Source organism: Pipra filicauda, unplaced genomic scaffold, assembly GCF_003945595.2.
Source record: "Pipra filicauda isolate LSUMZ 115617 unplaced genomic scaffold, ASM394559v2 scaffold321_size1097455_pilon, whole genome shotgun sequence".
NCBI classification, from domain to species: domain Eukaryota; kingdom Metazoa; phylum Chordata; class Aves; order Passeriformes; family Pipridae; genus Pipra; species Pipra filicauda.
The window spans coordinates 1,015,026-1,033,457 of NW_024104445.1; the positions used below are offsets into that span (position 1 = coordinate 1,015,026).

Genomic DNA, 18,432 nt, shown 5'->3' on the forward strand with positions numbered 1-18,432 from the left:
GCACAGGGACTGAACACAGCACAGGTTGATGTTGGTAGGATTGCAGCTGCATTCCCTAGAGCTTAAATAAAATTTACTTCTGCATCCATATGGAGAGAAAGTTAATGCTTATTTACCAATATTTAGTTTTTAAGGGGAAAGGAAGTGGGAGGTAAGTGAATTTTTTATGAATTTGGGTTGTGTTTAGTGTTAGTTTTTCGGGGATCAAAGAGATTGGGAAAGAAGACAATTCGTAAGATCTGAAATATTTTGAGCAGAGATAAAAAAATGGTTTGAGCAGTTGTTAAAAAATAATAATAATAATCATCTGATATTTCTTCTTTCAATGGTTTTGTTCTGAAAAGTGCTTTCATTTTTTTTTTTGCTAAGAAATGGAAGGGTCAAACCCTGAAATCACATATTTTACCTCCTTTAGCCCGAGCTGCCTATTTCACCCTTTTTCTCCCGCTTCAGTTTTTTTCTCATAATGGTTTTAGTTTCAAAACCACCCAAAACAAATCACATGATCACTTTGGCCCCAGATTTCAAGGTCACTGGTTCCCATGACCAGATTTCATCAGCTTCTCCCTAACTTGAAAAAGCTGATGCAGAGACATTTCACACCTCCAGAAATGCTTTACATTAAACAACATTTTCTAATCCAATAAACACAAACTTCTGAGAACACTTGTGTCCTTATTTAGCTTTTAAAAAAAAAAAACCAAAACAACTGAGGATCCACAGTTTGGGTTCAGTCTGTTGGAGATATTTCACTTTTAGCTTTTTTTAAGTGGTTTTTACTCTGACTTCATGCCATTGATTTCTGTGGAGGAATATCTGGATCAGAATCAGCCCCTGAATATTATTATATTTGATGCTGTTCCAGAAACATTATTAGCAATGAGAAGAGGGGAAAAGAGAGAAAATTTCCACTGGGGAGATGTGGGGATTAATATTCCTGCATCACTTTAAAACAAGTAATGCCAAATATGTTATTTTATGCCACATAAATTGTGCTAAATGTGCTAAAAGCTGGTGTGTGTAACAGGGTTAAACTGGACTGAAATAAAACTATTCTGATTAGACTAAAATAAATATTTCTGGGCCATGGGCAGTGAACTGAGAGAGTCACACCTGTAATGGAGCTGCAACAGAAACAAATTTGCTGGTGAAGTTCATTGTTAGTGTGCAGAGAGCACAAATAATGTGCCTTGTGCTAAAAAAGGCTGATTATTGCAACGGGCTTGTGGAATTTCTGTGGAATATACACAAATATACATGTCTGGGTATACCTGTGTGCATATCCCACAGAATGCCAAGTGCTGCATCCACCACTCCTCTCCCCCAGCCCTCACATTCCCCATCACTCAGCGCACCAGGGTTAGCTGATGATGACTTTGGATACAGTTTTTATGGAATTCTGCTGTCCAAGCCTACCAGGACTGGGTTGTGCCCTGAGAAAAATGCTACACCACCTCATTTACAGAAAAAAAAAAAAGAGCTTTCTGAATTACTGTAGCTCGGAATAAACAGAATTTCCACTCCAATTTTCTCCAAGGATAAACCGAATTCATCCAATATAGCACTTCACAGAAGTTTTCCTGCCTCTTTCCTGGGAACCACCTGTCCTGGACAGGCCACATTTAAATCTTCCCTTTCTGAGATTGACCACATTGTTTTGTGTGCTCTGCAAGAGCTGCAGATTTTGTGTTTTCGTGAGTTCAGATCCCGTTTTGGGAACACAGCCAAAGGATGAGAAGCTCAGAAGGGTTCAACACGGGGTGTTGAGGGAACATTTCAGAGAATCTGAGATGTGGAAAATCTTAGGGTTTCCCAGAGAATAATTTTGCAGGGATTTTTCTCCAGATTTGACCATGGGGTGGGGGGTCTCTGAGCAGTGAGAACAGCCCAGCCGAGGAGCTGGATGGCCAAACAGCCTTTCTGAGAAGGAACGAGGGCAGGTCGTGTGTGCTGGGCACTGGAGGGATACACAGGGAATAACTGCTCCTGTTTCAGCCTAAAAACAAGGGCTGAACAGCTGGAGGAAACCTGGGAATAAGGACTCCAAGATGGAAGTGAATCTGGCTAATAAAGGGCTAAGAGGATCCTCTGGCCAGGAGGGTTTGTGGGATCACTGCCTTTACTTTCTGCCACCTGAGATGTCACTGGGGTGACTCTAAGAGGGAAGTTTCCTGTAGGAAATGGCATTTGGCTAAGGAGGTGTCCATACAGGACAGGGCCAAGCAGGCAGGAAGGTGCCTGTGGGAGAAAGGAAATGAAGGAGAAGTCGAAGAAAGGACGGGAAACCAAACTGTGGTGAGGTTTGGATGCAGGGACGTTGTGAAGGTCTCCCCCTGGACCCACAATGCCTCAAGGAGAATCTGGAAGCAAAACAGCCACTTGCTGAGGAAAGGAGGCCAGTCAGGATGTTCTCCTGGCTGCTGGGATGTGTTCAGTGCTGACTCAGGGTGGATAAAAGAGTGCAGGACTGCGAATCTGGGATCCAGAACAGGGAAGGATGGTCAAAAAGCTGGTTTTTTTTAGATGATTCACTACATGAAAGACCTGCTAGTTTTCACCTCAGCATGCAGGTGCTTACACTAAGCCACGAAGAGGCAGAAATCTGGTGTTGGTTGGCTGGACCTTCCCACCTCCTGCTCTGCTCCTCTCCTCCTTCCACTCCCAGCCTTGGCTTTCCTCTCTACTCTGTTTCAGCTGCACTGGTGGCTTTTCCTTGTCAGCTCAAACGGATCTTTATATGAGAAAAAACTGTCTCCTGCTGGGAGGAGACCTGCCATGGGCAGAGCAGCCTGGTGGCACTGCTGCCTGCAGGATCACACGTGGTTTTTAACAGCTGGGCTGTCTCCACTAAAGAGCTTCTCTGCCCAGTTCAGCTCCTCAGCTACAACCTCCATCCCCAGTGCTACACTAGTGGTGTGAATTTGGGCTCCACCATCACTTGGAGCAGGAATATCAGTTTAGGAAATCAAGCCTTGCTGTCATTTCTGGCCAAGAAGTGGAAAACTGGAGGGAACCCCATGAGGTGAGGCAGGAAAGGGAAGGAGTGGCAGAGGGTGAAGCCTGGAGGTCTCAGAGGAGCTGGGTGGTGGGTGCTGGGGTGTGAGACCTCCTGGAAGTTGCATTCAGCTGATATATTCATCTAAATATTACAGTCAAATGTGTTTGGGACATGCCCTAAAATAAATAGGATTCCTTTGGTTGACTCCAGTGGGAGTTGGACCATCACAGCCTGGGTAAATAGAGATCCCTGCTTCAGAAGATGCTGTTAGATTGAAGTCCCCTGTTTTTAGCTGTTCAGTTTTAAGGAGGGTGGCCACTGTAAGAAAAGCCACTGAAAGTCCAGATCTCTGAGAACATGAGTCATTGCCAGGGCTGGGTTTTGCTGCAGGAGCAGAGGGAAAGCTGGGGACTTTCCCTGAGGGACAGTGAGGACCATGCAAATAAACAAGGTGGGAAGTGAGACCCTCCTGAGCTCCACACCTGCCCAGGGCACACCAGGACGGTGTCTTTGCATCCTCTGACCCTGTGGAGGGACAACTGGTGGTCAACCTTCACCCAGGGAGTCCCTCGAGGTCAGGGCAGCACCGCTGGCAATGGTTGCACAAGGGGAAGCACCAAGATTTCTTTATGCATCAAACATGACCAAAAGCAAAATATTGCAGAGGCTTTCCCTCCAAATTTCAGTGGCTGATTTAAAAGTGTGCTAAGTTTTGCTGCGTGTCTCTCTCTGCCATGATTTTTTTTCTGTTTTCCTAATATTAGGACCTGGAGGGGAGATGCCACTTTCCTGCTGTTGGTGTGTGTTCCCTACATCTTTCAGGTAACATTTTGAGGCTGAGTGTTGATTTAGAAAACTGTAAACAATTTTTTTTCTTTGGAAAAAAAAAAAATTTCAAGTAGCTGCTGCAAACCACGAGACACAATTTTAATCTACTTTACAGGGAAGTTGGAAGGGATTAATTAAGCAGTTAATAATTCGCCTGAGCTTTCTGTTAGTGCAAAGTGCTGAATCTATTCATAAGGAAATGATGGAAAGTCATTACCTTTTAGAACCGAGAACCTGAAGGAGGGTCATGCAAAACTATACTGGAAGTGCTGGAGAAAATTCAAAACACTTTTTGTTTCGGAGCTGAGGAAATTGGATATTGGAGGTGGAAATAGAGATGTAGCTTAGCTGCAATATTCCAGATCAACATTCCTCCCCACAGGTATCAGCTGTTCCCCCTTAGCTTACAAAGCTTTGAAGAACTTTCAAATTTTACTCTCAAAAGTACATTTTTTTCCCTCCAATCAGACTTTCACTTTTCTCTTTGTTTTTGTTTGTTTGGTTGGTTGGTTGGTTGGTTTTTGGTTTTTGGTTTGGTTTTGTGTTTTTTTGGTTTTGTTTTTCTTTTGGTTTGTTTGTTTTGGGGATTTTGTTTTTGGTTGGGGTTTTTTTGGTAGTTCTTTTTTTCCTCTTGGTTTTGTTTTTTTTTTTGGTTGGTTGGTTGTTTCTTGTTGGTTTTTTTTTTGGTGGTTTCTTTTGGTTTTGGGAGGGGATGTTATTTCAGTTCAACCTGCAACTTCAGCTTTCCCTACCCATTAAATGAAGGCTCCAATGAGCTGCAGGGGGGTGGTGGTACAGAGGAGGGACAACAGCAGGAATCGCACCCCAAGGCACACCCAACAAAGCCAAAGTCCAACAAGGTCCCCCCAAGGCCCTGAAGGGAAAACCTCCCCAGCTGCTGGCAGAGACCTACAGCAAAAAGGCCCCAAAGAAGGTTTTGTGCTCCTTGGTGTAATCCACCAGCTTGATGTCGCTGACGTTGACCATCAGCTTGTCCCCCACTTCCAAGGAGACCACAGCTCCCAGATAAATGGGCTGGTACCAGCCATTCCAGTTCTCACTGAGGGTCTTGGTGCCTGTCAGCAGCTGGGTGGGCTCGGGGTAGCTGTCAGTGACCTTGGTGATGATCTCAGTGACAGAAATGTGTTTGCTGGGGCTCTCGATGAGCCCTCGGAACGTGACCTGAGCATAGACATAGTAGTCCCCAGACACAGGAATCACCAGAGCGTTGCTGGAATAACTCAGGTTGTTCTTGGTAAAGGCCAAGCCTCGCTTGTCTTCCCACTGCAGGATGGGCAGGTGGTTCCCCACGGCGCTGCTGGGGTCTTGTCTCTTCACTGCGGGAGGAACAGAGAGGGAGAGGAGGTGGGTTAGGTCACTGCAGCCAGGGCTGTGCTGCTGGGTGAACATCTCTGCTTCAGGGGGCAAGGAGATCATAGAATCATAGAATCATAGAATCATAGAATCATAGAATCAGCTGGGTTGGAAGGGACCTCTGAGATCATCAAGTCCAACCCTTGATCCATCCCCGCCGTGGTTCCCAGCCCATGGCACTGATGCCACATCCAGTCTGTCCTTAAACACCTCCAGGGATGGAGAATCCACCACTGCCCTGGGCAGCCCATTCCAATGGCTGAGCACTCTCTCTGGAAAGAAATTCTTCCTAATATCCAACCTAAACCTCCCCTGGCATGGCTCAAGACTGAGCCCTCTTGTCTTGCTGAGAGTTGCCTGGGAAAAGAGACCAACCCCCCCTGGTTCCCCCCTCCTGTCAGGGAGTTGCAGAGAGTGAGGAGGTCTCCCCTGAGCCTCCTCTTCTTCAGGCTGAACAGCCCCAGCTCCCTCAGCCTCTCCTCACAGCACTTGTGCTCCAGTCCCTTCACCAGCCTTGTTGCTCTCCTCTGGACCTGCTCCAGGACCTCAATATCCTTCCTGAACTGAGGGGCCCAGAACTGGACACAGATCAAACAGGGTGATCAAAATAAGGACAGAAATGTTCTCATTTCACAGCTTGAATCGGCTGCAGGCCAGCTGTGCAGTGGGATTTCCAGGGGTGCTCACTGGGTTTACCAATGTCATTTGATTTTACCAAAAGCTCAGAAGACCCCCTTACTGTGCTGGCAGAATGTCCACCATGTGTCACCAAGCTCTGAGACATTTGAACTTCTCTTCCAGCCAAGTTGCTCCCTGAAGGGGGTTTGAGCTTTCTCATCCTCCTGAGTGCTCTCAATCAAATCTTTTACTGTAGGTTTGCCTTTGTGCCATTTGATTTTACCTAAAGCTCAGAAGACCCCACTGTGCTTCAAGAGGCCCAATTTTGAAGCAGCACACCATGTTTAAAACCATTTTTCTCTTTGGCTGGGACAAACCCCTAAGCTTGGTGTCAGCCTCAACACTCCTCCAGGCTTTTTCTCAATCTTGTTGGCAGCTGATTACAAGCAGAGCTCTAATCCAGACCCCACCATCAGCTGATCCAAGCTGAGGATGCTCCCCAGGCTGCAGACTCTTAGGGGAACAATCAGGGAATTGCTGCCCTATTCCCTTCACCTTTCCTCCACCATTTAAATGTCTCTCACACCACAGCCAGGAGAACAAGCCTCAGCACTTGCACATTTTTCTGCAGGGAAGCAAGAGTTGTCTCTGCTCTTTACTGGCTGCCACATAAAATCGTGGTAAAACACCAATTGTTGTGATAAAACACAGGCAGTGGAAAGGAAGAGGATAAAACCCATCAAGATCCTGCCAGGTGTTAAAATGAACCTGGAAAATCAATGAGGAATGTTGAGAATGACTGAGGGAACTGATTTCCAGGAACTGAGACCTTTTTAATGAGCTTGAGTTATTGTTTAAAGTTAGTTTTGATTCCATATTTGGGGAAGGGGTGTGTGTGCATGGGCAGGGAGACAAACAGAATGGAGGGAAGGGAAGGCTTTGAAGTTCCCTTGGCAATAACCATTAGGTTTATCCTGGGTGAGATGAGATTCAGAAAAGGGAATGTTCTCAGCTCCCAGGGGCATCCATTCCCTTTCTTGTCTAGCAGTAAATAATCCATAAGGAGCCCAGAAGGTGTTGGGAGAGCAATTCCTTGCATATTCTCTGAGTAGCACAATAAAATAATGCCCTTTTTTTTCCAGCCTGCCTGTCAGTGCTGCTGAAGTATCAAATCTTTCTGATCTTTCCCCAGGAGGCAAAGAACAAAGGGAGAGTGCTTCTGTGTGTGGGAACACCCACAGGGATTGTGGGAGCAAGCCAAGCTAAATTATGGAAGTATTGTAAGGACTATGATGTTTAGAACCAATGGAACTTTGCCTGATACAGAAGGAGAGGAATAAAAGAAGGTAAAAGAGAAAGTAGTCGTGGTCTGCCTTCCTCCTCATCCACCTCTGGGTGTCAGGGACTGATCTGAGTCCTGGCAGGAGCTCAAGGAGCTTGGAGTCAGTCTAAGACTTACAGGAGCTTGGGGTAACACATCAGAGAGCAACTCACAGCAGAGGAGAACTTGTTTGAGATAGGACGGATCAGAATATTTCCAAAAAATGTCCTGGGCTCTTTTCCATCTTGGGAATTTTTGGGGGGGGGGAATGGAGGAGAAGCTGCCTGTGAAATATTCCTGTCTGTGCAGATGACGTGTTTCAGATGTCGATGACACACAACTCCTCAGCGTTCCTTATAACTAAGAGGAGCTCAAATGATCTACATGATTTCAAAACTTTGAGAATTAGGCAAGTTTAACAGTTATAACCTCCTTTTTTAGGATAAATCTCACTCTATTGAAGCTCTCTATTTTCAAGTTAGTTAATTTTTCCCATTCTTTCAGTGCTGGTCAAGAGGAAAAATACATGTTCAAGTAGTACAATACATACTCAAGTTGAATATAATATTGAAATACATGTCCAAGTGCCTTTCTACACATCCTTTTCTAGCAGCACTTGTACTTTGCACTTGCCATTTATTTATTGATTTCATAAATTATGGAGCTACACTTCCTGCAAACATACCTGTTGTGCTAATTCTTGAGGTAAGTAAAATCTGCTTTTAATAAGGGATTCATTACCACGGTTCCTTCCACTATAAATTTCTGGCATTCCTTACTTTTCCTGTCCCCAAATCCCTTTTGCTTTAGTCTCTGGCTGGAGAATTCCTGTTGCTTGTCATATTTGGGGTGTATTTTGTGGCATAGTGAACTTGGAGGGTTTCTACAACTCTGAGCCCTCCCCAGTGTGAGACTCTAACCCTGAACTCTGCTCTGAGGCTCAGCAAGAGATTTGAGTCCGAGCCTTGCACAACGTGTACAGCAAAATCCTGTGGCTGCAGGGTTTCTGCTGCTCAAATTCATGCCCTGAGAACTTAACACAGCCCTTAAAAGGTGCTTTGGAACTGAAGGTGATGCTCTCCTCAGATTTCATGATGTATTTAGGTACCACTGCACACAGTGAGTGTGAGCCAGGAACCCGATGGAGTCTCTACAGCACAGGTCACCCAGCTGAGCCACAGGCTGGTGACAAGAAGGAAGAGATGCTGGTCTTCATCCTGACCCAAAGTGCAACCAGATAAGTGGAGGGGGGGTGATGGCAGGGATGGAGAAGTCAGAACCAAGGATACATCAATGGGGATGGAGAAGAGCCTGAGCTGGGTATTCCCACAGCTCGTGCCATTCCTCACTAGTTACAACCTCCCGGGGAGAGGAGACCTTGATGTCAGTTTGGATAAGCTCAAAATGCTCAGTGTGTGTGAAAGAGGCCGAAATCAGGTGGAAAATTCATTATAAAGAACAGAGAGCAAAATGTTGAGTTATTGATGCCAATTCAGTGACACATTCCCATGGAAGTGCTCTGGCTACTTCTCATTCCTCTCACTCCTCTGCTTTCACCTTCAGAAATATGTCCCTAAAACTAGAAAATTACAGACTGAAGGGAGATCTGGGGAAGATTTCCTGCAGGTGAGGGTTTGTAGTCTCCCACTTTCACTCTGACAACGGTACCTGAGCTGCAGGAATGTAACAAAGAGCAGGGGAATAATTATTCCTTTTACTCTTTCTAGGATAAGTCATGATTTCTGAGAAAAGAAAACCAGGGTGGAACCCAATAAATTATTGTGCACAAAAGCTGAATATAACAGGAAATGTTTTCTGTTAAATTCTGTTGAATATAACAGGAAATACAATGTGCTGTTAAGCTTGGAAACTCATTGTCACGAGGTACAGCACCAGAAATACGTTTGGGCTAAGAAAAGGTCAAAGTTAAATCCATGGATATTGGATTCCCTGATGCCTACACAGCACAGCAGGTTGGGTGTGGGTTTTCTGCACAGACAGGAGACATAAAATCCCCTTAATCCTCTCTTTTTGTGCTCCTGGCCGTGGCCAAGTGTGACCATGTCACAGCACCAGGTGGAGAGGATGGGCTCAATCCCAGGGAGGCTGCTTGGGAATGATGGTGAAGGAATTTTGGTCAATATGGGGCCTGAGGAAACTTGAAGAAAACTGTTGGGTGCTTCCCTGTGGCAACTGGGCTTTTGTGCAACCTGGGGGAGTTCCCCTGAGCAGAGCAGTGCTTGGCTGCTCCTCTGGGTCACTGCACCAGGAGCCTCTGGACCTCTTTTACCACAGGGTCCCCCTTGGAAACTGGAGGAGACGTGGTCCTTGTGCTCCTGCAAACGTGCACTTGAGCAAAGATGGGATTTTGGGCAAGGCCAGGTTGGTTTTGGAGCTCTGTGACAAAGGGGTGGGGACCATCAGGAAGGAGTTTGTGGGTTAGGGAAAGAAAACTCTGCTGGGAAAGGAATCAGCCCTGAACTACTGATGGATTGAACCCTGGAGGTGGGTTTGTGTGAAGGGTCACACCATGTCCTGCTTCAGGTTGGAAAGAGCATCCTGGGGCAGCACTCAGGGGTTTGGGGAAGTCTCTGCACTGAGCTGGACTTTAGGGAGGTATAAATTGCCTCAGATCAGCTGGAAAATCCTCCAGCACTTTCCTCTCTTCTCTGCTAATGCCTGAATTTTCCAGGTGGGTCGAGCTGGTGAGGATGGAGCTGGGGGATGTCTCGGGGCAGTGACAGCCCTCAAGGATGAGCTGGGGAGATGGGAACCTTGGAGATGCTGGCAGGCCCTCAGAAAGGCATGGAATCCCTTTGGAAAGGCATGGCAACCCTTTGGAAAGGCCTGAAAGCCCCTTGGAAAGACATGACAGCCCACCCTGCAATAGGGCTTTGTGATACCACCTTCCTAACACAAGAGAAAGGGTTGGAGGGTTCAGCCTGGCATTACCCTCCCTTTGCTTGCTCTGACGTGTGTTAGAGATGATCTCACTGGAAAAGGGGGGGATTTGATGGGAATATGGTGTGTGTGACCCAAGTCAGGCCTTGCAGAAAAACAAAGTCTAAAACTGGCCTTATTTGACCTGATTATGCTACGAATCTGGTAGTTCTTGCCAATTCACTGCTCCACAAGGGATCACTTGAGCTCCTTCCCCTGCCTTTTTCGAGGGATTCAGCAGATCTCTGGGATATCAGGCACTTATTTAAGCTCAGTTTCAAGTGGAAGAAACAGCTCATTCAGTGGAAGAAACAGCTTGGCAAAGTGGTGACATTTCTGTCCTTTACCTCCCTTGTGGGCCCTTTCCTGCAGACACAGCCTGCACTCAGTCTGTCATTGTCAGCAAGGCAAAGCTGATGATTATTTTCCCCCCGTTTCCTGCAACACCTGATCCTATCAGATCCATGCAGAACAAGGCTATTGCACCACAACATCTGTAAGACCCCCCAGGAAAGGCTTCAGTTTGGAACAAATTTACCTGTTAGGTGAGCTCGGGGCTTCTCTGCACTGGAAAGTGTGTCTGTAACTGAGGGAGAGGGAAAAAAAGAGGTGTAAGGCTGTTTGCTGCTGTTCAAGTCATAGAATCAGAGTCTCCAACTCCTGGCCCTGCCCAGGACACCCCAACAATCCCACCCTGTCCCTCAGAGCGTTGTCCAAACCCTCCTGGAGCTCTGGCAGCCTTGGGGCTGTGCCCACTGCCCTGGGGAGCCTGGTCAGTGCCAACCACCCTCTGGGGGAAGAACCTTTTCCTAAGTCAACAAGATGTGAGTGGTGATGATGACACCAAGGAAATGGTGTGCAAGCCCTTTCCATTTCCACGGGGAGTCAGGAGTTATTTGCTGTGATCTCTTATTGACACCACTGAGGTGACAAAATCCCTTTGCAGTGAGTGAGTTTGTCAGAGCTGCCGGAGGGTGAACATGGATGAGATTTTGGCATGCAGGGGCTCCCAAATTCCTGCTTTTGCATGTTCAGGGGGTCACACTGATCCCACAGAGCTGCAGGAGAGGTCTGTGCCTGCACAGACAGAGCACAGCCCTGGGGTTAGACATGCTCACCCACTATGCCCCCAGTTACCTCCCTGCATCTTGTCACCCACGTTTGCCTCTGGTTGCCCTGGTTGTTTGGAAGGAGGGATTAGGGAGGTGAGAGCAGGAGGCAGCAGCATTCTTGGATTGTATCCAAAGCTGCTGGGATGGGAGAAAGGTCTGGCAAACTTACCATCTACTGCCCGTTGCTTCAGAAAGAGGGAGCCCCTCTCCTCTGGGACCTGCAGGAGAGATTTACCAGCAGTTAGCTCAGGGTTCCAGGAGGAACCTCCACAAAGGGGCTTGTCTGAGTTATCCCAGAAAATGGAATGTGCTACAGCAAGTCAGAGAGTTCACCAAGAGCTTTAATGAAAAGTGAGGAGCCCTGACAAGGCTTTGCTTCACTGCAAGAGATTTCTCCTGTAGGTTTGAAACTGCACCTCTGAAAAGGTGCCAGAGACAGGACCTGGGCTTCTGGGGGTGAGATTTGTTAAACTCCAGTCTGGATGAGCCCTTGGCAAAACTGGGAGAGGCCCAGCAGAGTGGGCAGTGGGAATTAGGCATTGCCAGCCCTCCTCTGGGATGGTGACTCCACCAAGCACTGCTGGAGCTCCTCTGCTGCTCAGAGCCTCCTGTCCCTCAACCCAGGCAGAGCAAGCAGAGCAACATGGGCAATGCTCCCCTGTCTCAAGACCTGGCAGGTCTGAGCCTTTACTGGGTTCCTCCATAACAAAGAGACTTACTGAGGTGTATCAGCTACACCTGCTTTTCACACACAGAGTCAGCCAGGTTGGAAAAGACCTCTGAGTCCAACCTTTGACCCAACCCCACCTCGTCAACTGGACCATGGCAGTCAGTGCCACTTCCTGCATCGGTGTGATTTCAGACTGTGGATGTGCTGCTTGGGCCTGCCTCGGATGCTGGGTGACCTGCTGGGCAGGCAGAGAGGAGCTGAGCAGCGTGAGAGAAGAGCTGAGCAGGTCTGAGAGAGCAGCTGGCAGAGGGTGAGCTCAGCAGCTCGCTGACACTGTGCCAGGGGAGGGCAGGGTGGCTCATCCTCCCTCAGCTCTTACCTCCTAGAGCTGAGCACTCCCAGCACTCCCTCCTGCAGGGCACAGCCCTGGGCCCTGCCAAGTGCCTCTGATGTTGAGGTGGAGCAGTTCCCAGGGGCTGTGCTGCCTGCCTGGCACACGCCTGCCAGGGCTGCTCCTCCTGACTCACACCCGGGCACGGCCACGTGCCAGCTCCAAAGGGAGGTTGCTGTGGGATGCTGACTCTGGATCCAGCTCCCTGGGGAGTGAGGGGCATCCCCTGTGCCACCCCAGGGCACAGCAGGGAGCAGCCAGTGTGGGGTGTGCAGCCAGCTCAGAGCTGACTCCCAGGGCTGTTGGGAACCCCCATCACACCTGTCAGAGCCCACGGGGTTGCTGTGGTTTGGTTTATGGACAGTTCCCAAAAATACATTGAATAAACTGCCACTGGCCAACTTGCAGCAAAGGGTTTGATGCATTTTTAATAAGCAGGCTGGAACAGGATTAGTATGGAAATGCTGGAGCTGTCTGCTGGTGGCTGTGTCTCACACAGCTTCAAATACCACAGGAGAAGTGGAAAATAGGCGATTTATGTTAGAGGAGAAGTAGAAAATAGATAATTTATATTAGCTGGGGAAAGGAGAATGTTTGTGGAAGAAGAAGCAGGCTGCCTGGGTTCAGGGACTGCTGGCTAGTCTGGTAAACCCAAAGCTAATCTGAGGTTTTATCAGCAGTAAACATCCGTGTGCTCCTGCAGAAAACTGTAATTTCTGCAATAGTTGCTCCAGTGTGTTGGGAAAAAAACACAGCAGGAAAACAGCCTTGCCCACCTGCACACAACTACATCACCCCACAGCCTCCTGCTCTGCTGGAAGTGCCCTCTGGCAGAGGTGGTGGTGTGACAGCTCAGGGTAGGGCTGAGGGAGAGTTGCTGTGTGGTCAGGGAGATGTCAGGGCCTTTCATTGTGCCCAAGGACTTTCTCCAAGGTCCTGCTTGCTGTGGTGCCTAAACATGTCTGTGCTGTTGATGTGACACAGTCACAACCAGGTGACTTTGTCCTTCCCCTGCTGGGAAGCTCAAGATCAGGACTGAGGATTTCCCTCACGCTCTGCCCTTACTTTCAGCCACATGGATGCAAATATGAGTGCATTTGCACCATTATTTGTGTGACACTTCCTACAGAGTTGCCAAGTGACATATTTTCTAGCAGTGTTAAGTACTGCAAGGAGCTGCAAATCAACCACAAACCTACATTTCAGTCTGGAACTTCTGGGGAACTGTTTGCATACTTGAAGCCTAATTTCTGCTGACGTACTTCAGATAAACTTGGATGTTGCAATACAAACAGAGGTGGTGGGAAAATGGGAAGGAGAGCGAGAAGAATCCTGCTTCTTTGTAAAAGGTAACAGAATGGTTCTGTTTAAACCTGAATTTACTTCTTTCCAAAGAAATCCAGATGGAAACTCCAGGTGCAGGAGCTCCTTCCCAGATGCTAAAGGACAGTGGGATGCAGATAGAGCAGGGTGCTGCAAGGTGGGAAGTTATCCTGCTGTTGGCAAAGCCATGGCTGGTCTTTTTATTCCTAATTGTGCTTTCTGATAAGGATAAAAATAGAAATCTCTTAGAGAAAATGTTTTGGCACCAGGCAGTGCTACATAATGAGCAGGTGTCAGTAATACTTGTCCCAAACAGGCACAGATGTTGTACATTGATGGTGAACAGAGCTAAGCAGCAGGAGACAATTGATCATTTACACAATTAGTGCTTTTCTTGTCTCTCTTTTCCTTTCTTGCTGAAAAGTTCACTGCCTTGCTTTGATTTTCCCTTTGGTTACTGGGGAGAGACCAACCAGCCCTGAGTGATGCTGAAAATCCCACCTTCCAGCTGACTCACAGACATCCTGGACAGGCAGCTGTTACCCTCAGGGCATGGATGCAAACCTAGGTGGTTTTGGTGTCAAGGATGTCCAAAAGCCCCAGTGCATTTATACCCAGGTATTGCTAAACCCAAAAAGAAGGGCTGAACATCCCCTGTTCCTGTGCTTTGGCTCTTGAACCTCTGGACAGGGCCAGGGATATCCAGCAGAGAACAGTGTGGGAAAAGCAGCTGGCACTTCAGGCAGAGGCATTAATAAACAAAACATGCCCAGTACCTCCATCCACTCCAGTTCTAGCACAGGACACTATTTTACAGCTCATAGGTGGTACACAGAGCCAAGTTTTGCTCTCTCCAGAGATGCTGCATGGCCTGGGCTGGGTGTTTTTGGTAGGGACCTGTCCAGTGCCAGTAAAAACTGGCCTCAATAAGAACATTTTGGCTGGACAGTAGTGCCCAGAGGAAGTCTGGACCCAGGGCACATACTCTTGGCCTTCTGTGCCCACAAGGACCACGTGCATCCAGCAGCAGTGGCCACTCAGGAGTTTTACTGCTGCTCTTGGGAGGGGAACCCCAACACCTGGGCCCATCCAGGGACAACACCCCCTGCTCCTCCCCAGGCATTTCTCCATCCCTACACATCAGGAAGCCATTTCAGAGTCTCTTTCCCATGTGGGGGGATCTTTTCTAAGCTTTGTTGCCAGATTTCTGACTTCCTTTGGGATGGGATCCAGGTGGAGCTGCTGGGACTTTCAAGCCCCTTCTCCACTGCCAAGCTGCCATGGCACAGACGTGGCACACAGGTTCACAAGCAGCCCTTTGGACAGGCTCTGGAATTTCTCTTTGTGGTCCTGACATGCCAAGGATGCCATGAAAATAAACCCAAGTTTGTTTCCAGGCCACAGGACTGGATGCTCTGCTTTCCTGGGCCAGCTGAGCAGGTTGCTGGGGCAGCCAGAGATTCTCTTGGCTGCTGAGCTGCTCCTTTGAGAGATTTATGAACTCAGACTGAAACTTGGCTTCCCTTTGGGGAAGGATAAGCAGCACTCCTGGGCCTTCCTCTGGAAGGGCACCACTAGAGCCTTTATATGTTTTTCCTGCTAATAACACAAGCCATGTGTTATTATTTAAAGAACTCCATTTTCTCACCTCACTCTGTCTTGGAGCATAAAAGAAAGTGACTTCTCTTTCCAAAAGGAGCAGTGCAGTGAGCCTGGAAGGTGTCCAGGGAAACCATCATCAAACTTGAATTATTCATCCAAGGTTCATTGTACCATAACAGACGGAAAACCGGTGGCTCACACATGTTGTAATGACATAACTTGCCCTGCTTTTTCCTGAAAGGGACATTTCTAGGGGAAAGGTGAGTTTGCATCCCTTCAGAGGCAGGAGGTGACACCATGTGCACCCACACAGAGGCAGAGATGACCAAACTGCCTCACCCCGCAGGCAGAGTGCCAGGAAAAACACACCCCTCTTGCACAAACCTCCCCTTCTCCTCCCCTTGCTCCAGGAAGGACTCACTCAGGAATTTACTATGTTTTCTTCTCACATGCTGAGTCCCTCCCTCCTCCCAGGACTGTCCCCAGAGCACGAGAAGGTGACAATCCAAGCATGTGTGGGCTGAGCTCTAGTCCTGCAGCAGTGAGAGGGTTCCTCCCGTGGGCTCTCTGCTGGGAGGGTCAGCAAACCAATGCTCATCTGGGGCAAACTGGGGTCTGCCCACTGGTCCCAGTATGCCCAGGGCACCCACACCCCAAAACCAGTGCCACAGAGAGCTCTGACACACACATCTGGTCCCAATAGTCCTGGTCTGGGCTATCAATGGAGCACATGGGGAAGGAGCCATTTAACAATCCAGTTCTAACTCTCCAAATGCAGAAGGAGATGCAAAAAGACGTTTTCCCAAGAAGCATTCCCACGGACTGGAACGGCAGGACTGAGCTCCTGGGTTCAGTGTGTGACATGACCCTTTGGGGACTTTATAGACAAAGCCACACAGGTGGGAAAATCCACCCATCTGCCCTTTCCTGCTGGACAACACCGATGGCAGAGCCAGAACACAGGAGAATGAATGAAAAACTGAAAGCAGGCAGGAGCCAGCTGAGGGGCAGCTCCTCCCACTGCACAGCGGGCACCCAGCCAGCCCCACGACTTTCCTCTTCCTCCCTGGGACTCACAGGGGTTGTTAAGTCATCTGATCAGCTCGTTACATCACTGTGGGAATGTTACATGCTGATAACTGAGTGCACAAGAGTGGATGTAACACCAGGGCAGCCCGGGTTGGAGCGGTGCTCAGGGCTGACGTTGTGCTCTTCTCCTTAAGTAGCCAAGCCCACTAGTAAAAACACTTTTCTCTGCTAACTCTGCCAACAGGATCAAGAGCCAGGAACGCATCAGATTGATCAAACAAGCTCACACTTTGTTATTCTTTCACTCTGTTTCAAGGCTGAGCTGTTCTGCTCTGTACAACCTCAAGCAAAGCCCGGTGCAGCTGAGACTCTTCACCTCGTGTGCACCCACTGGCCTCAACAGCAGTGGCAGGGTCGGGGCAGTAACACATTTCACACAGGCAAGGAACTGGCAGGTTGGACAGAAGAGGTGCCACACAAGGCTGCATGAAGGTAGAACCAGGTAACACAGAGGATGCTGCACTGGGGAACGAGCTCAGGGTCAACCAGGGGCTGGCACATCCCTGCAGGGCTCTCACACCCCCTAAACATCCCCAGGCTAAACAAGGTTACAAACCTGCCTTCGAGGCCTCTTCCTATTTATCCTAAATAAGCTCCTAGCAAGCACACTGATTAGCTGGGGGATTTCAGAGCTGAGGGTAGAATTCTCCAGACACACATGCACCCTGGTGGCATGGCACAGTCCTGCTGAATTCACAGTGTCCCGTGGGAATGGGCACTTGCAGACTGGCACCAGAAGGGATGGAGCAGCATGAAAGAGTGTTAGAAGCAGCACCTCATGAACTGGGAGCAAAGGGAGTGCAGCTGTCAATGGAGAAGAGCTGAGAAGATCCCTGGATCCAGAGAGAGTTTTAAGGGAGAGTGAAAAATAGGGAGTGAATTTTAGGGCCAGGCTCCTTGTCTCAGATCAGATCTCTGCAGAAGTTTGCATTAATAACACACAAGAACTGTCAGCCCAGTGATGGGGGACCTACCCACTGACATCACAGCCTGGTCAGCTGAAATCAGACACCGGGAGGGGAAGTCTCAGATTTAACCCCAAAGAAGGGAGGAAAATGAGCCACAGTGTGAAAATCTGGCTGAAATCAGTGGAGAGACACTGATTTACATCAACTAGTGGTTTTTGAAGCATTGCCTGCAGCATGCCAATAAAAGTTTTAAAGTCATGCATTGTACTGTGACCTCAGCGAAATTAAGACAAGAACAGGAACCGTTAGTTAAAAAGTCTGAATCACAGAATCACAGAATTCTGAGCAGTAATATGATTTATCCCGGGCGGTTTTTCTCAGCGTAAGAAAGGAGGAACATAACAGCGAGCCTCACACATTCCCTTAAACGCGAGAAACTCGTAAAGAGAATTAAAAGACCCGAACAAACGCAGCCCTGGAGGCGCAGGACGCTCCTCCCGGCAGGAATGAGGAGCGAGTGCCTTACCTGGCTGCCGCAGGAGCTGGGCGCTCGCAGGTTCCCAACCAGCAGGTAGGCGATGGGCAGCATGAGGACCAGCACCGAGAGCAGGCACAGCAGCACCGCGCACCGTATCCTCCTCAAATCCTTCCTGAGGAGCATCCCAGAGCCTGGGCTGATCCCGGGAGCCGCTGCCTCCGGCGTTATCTCGACCACGCGCTCCATGGCAGCTCCTGCCGGGCGAGATGCTCTTCCTCGCTGGGAGCCGGGGACGGCAAAACCTCCTCTGGCGTCTGCCCTGCATGGAGACCCCCATTAAATAAGAGCTGCCCCGAGTGTGGGAAGGCACCGACACACACACACACACCCTCCCTCCCGAGGAATGCGCCGCCTACAATAGAAACCCAAGCGCGGGGACCGGGAGCTCCGGGCTCCCCGCGCTCCCTGCCCGCTCCCTGCCTCCCCACCGCTTTTTTTTTTTTTTATTCTTTCCTCCCCCCTCTCTCAGTGCTGAAGGAAGCCAGGAAAGTCCCAGTGGGTGGAACCAGGATAAACCCTGCTGCTGGGCTGGAGAGACTTGAAAGCTTTTCCGCATGGCAGAGGGAACATGAAACCAATGGGAGTGAAAGTGAGAAGCAGGGGGGGAGCGAGAGCGGCAGAGGGGACGAAGCCCGGCAGTTTCTTCTTTCCCAGACAAAGGGGAAGAGGATTTTAGGGAAGGTGAGGAGTAAGTGACCCCAAAGAAGGGCTCTGGTTCTC

At 48.8% G+C, this 18,432-nt stretch overlaps 1 protein-coding gene across 1 annotated transcript; it reads right to left on the reverse strand.

Annotated features, from left to right (window-relative positions):
* Window positions 1-4,462: 4,462 nt before the first annotated feature.
* Window positions 4,463-18,118, reverse strand: TNFSF15 (TNF superfamily member 15). Its single transcript, XM_027727428.2, has 4 exons — window positions 17,701-18,118; window positions 11,361-11,409; window positions 10,618-10,665; window positions 4,463-5,163 (listed from the first exon to the last, which is right to left on the reverse strand). The coding sequence occupies exons 1-4, from the start codon at window positions 17,896-17,898 to the stop codon at window positions 4,736-4,738; spliced, it is 723 nt and encodes a 240-aa protein (XP_027583229.1). The 5' UTR covers window positions 17,899-18,118; the 3' UTR covers window positions 4,463-4,735.
* Between the last annotated feature and the right edge of the window lie 314 nt (window positions 18,119-18,432).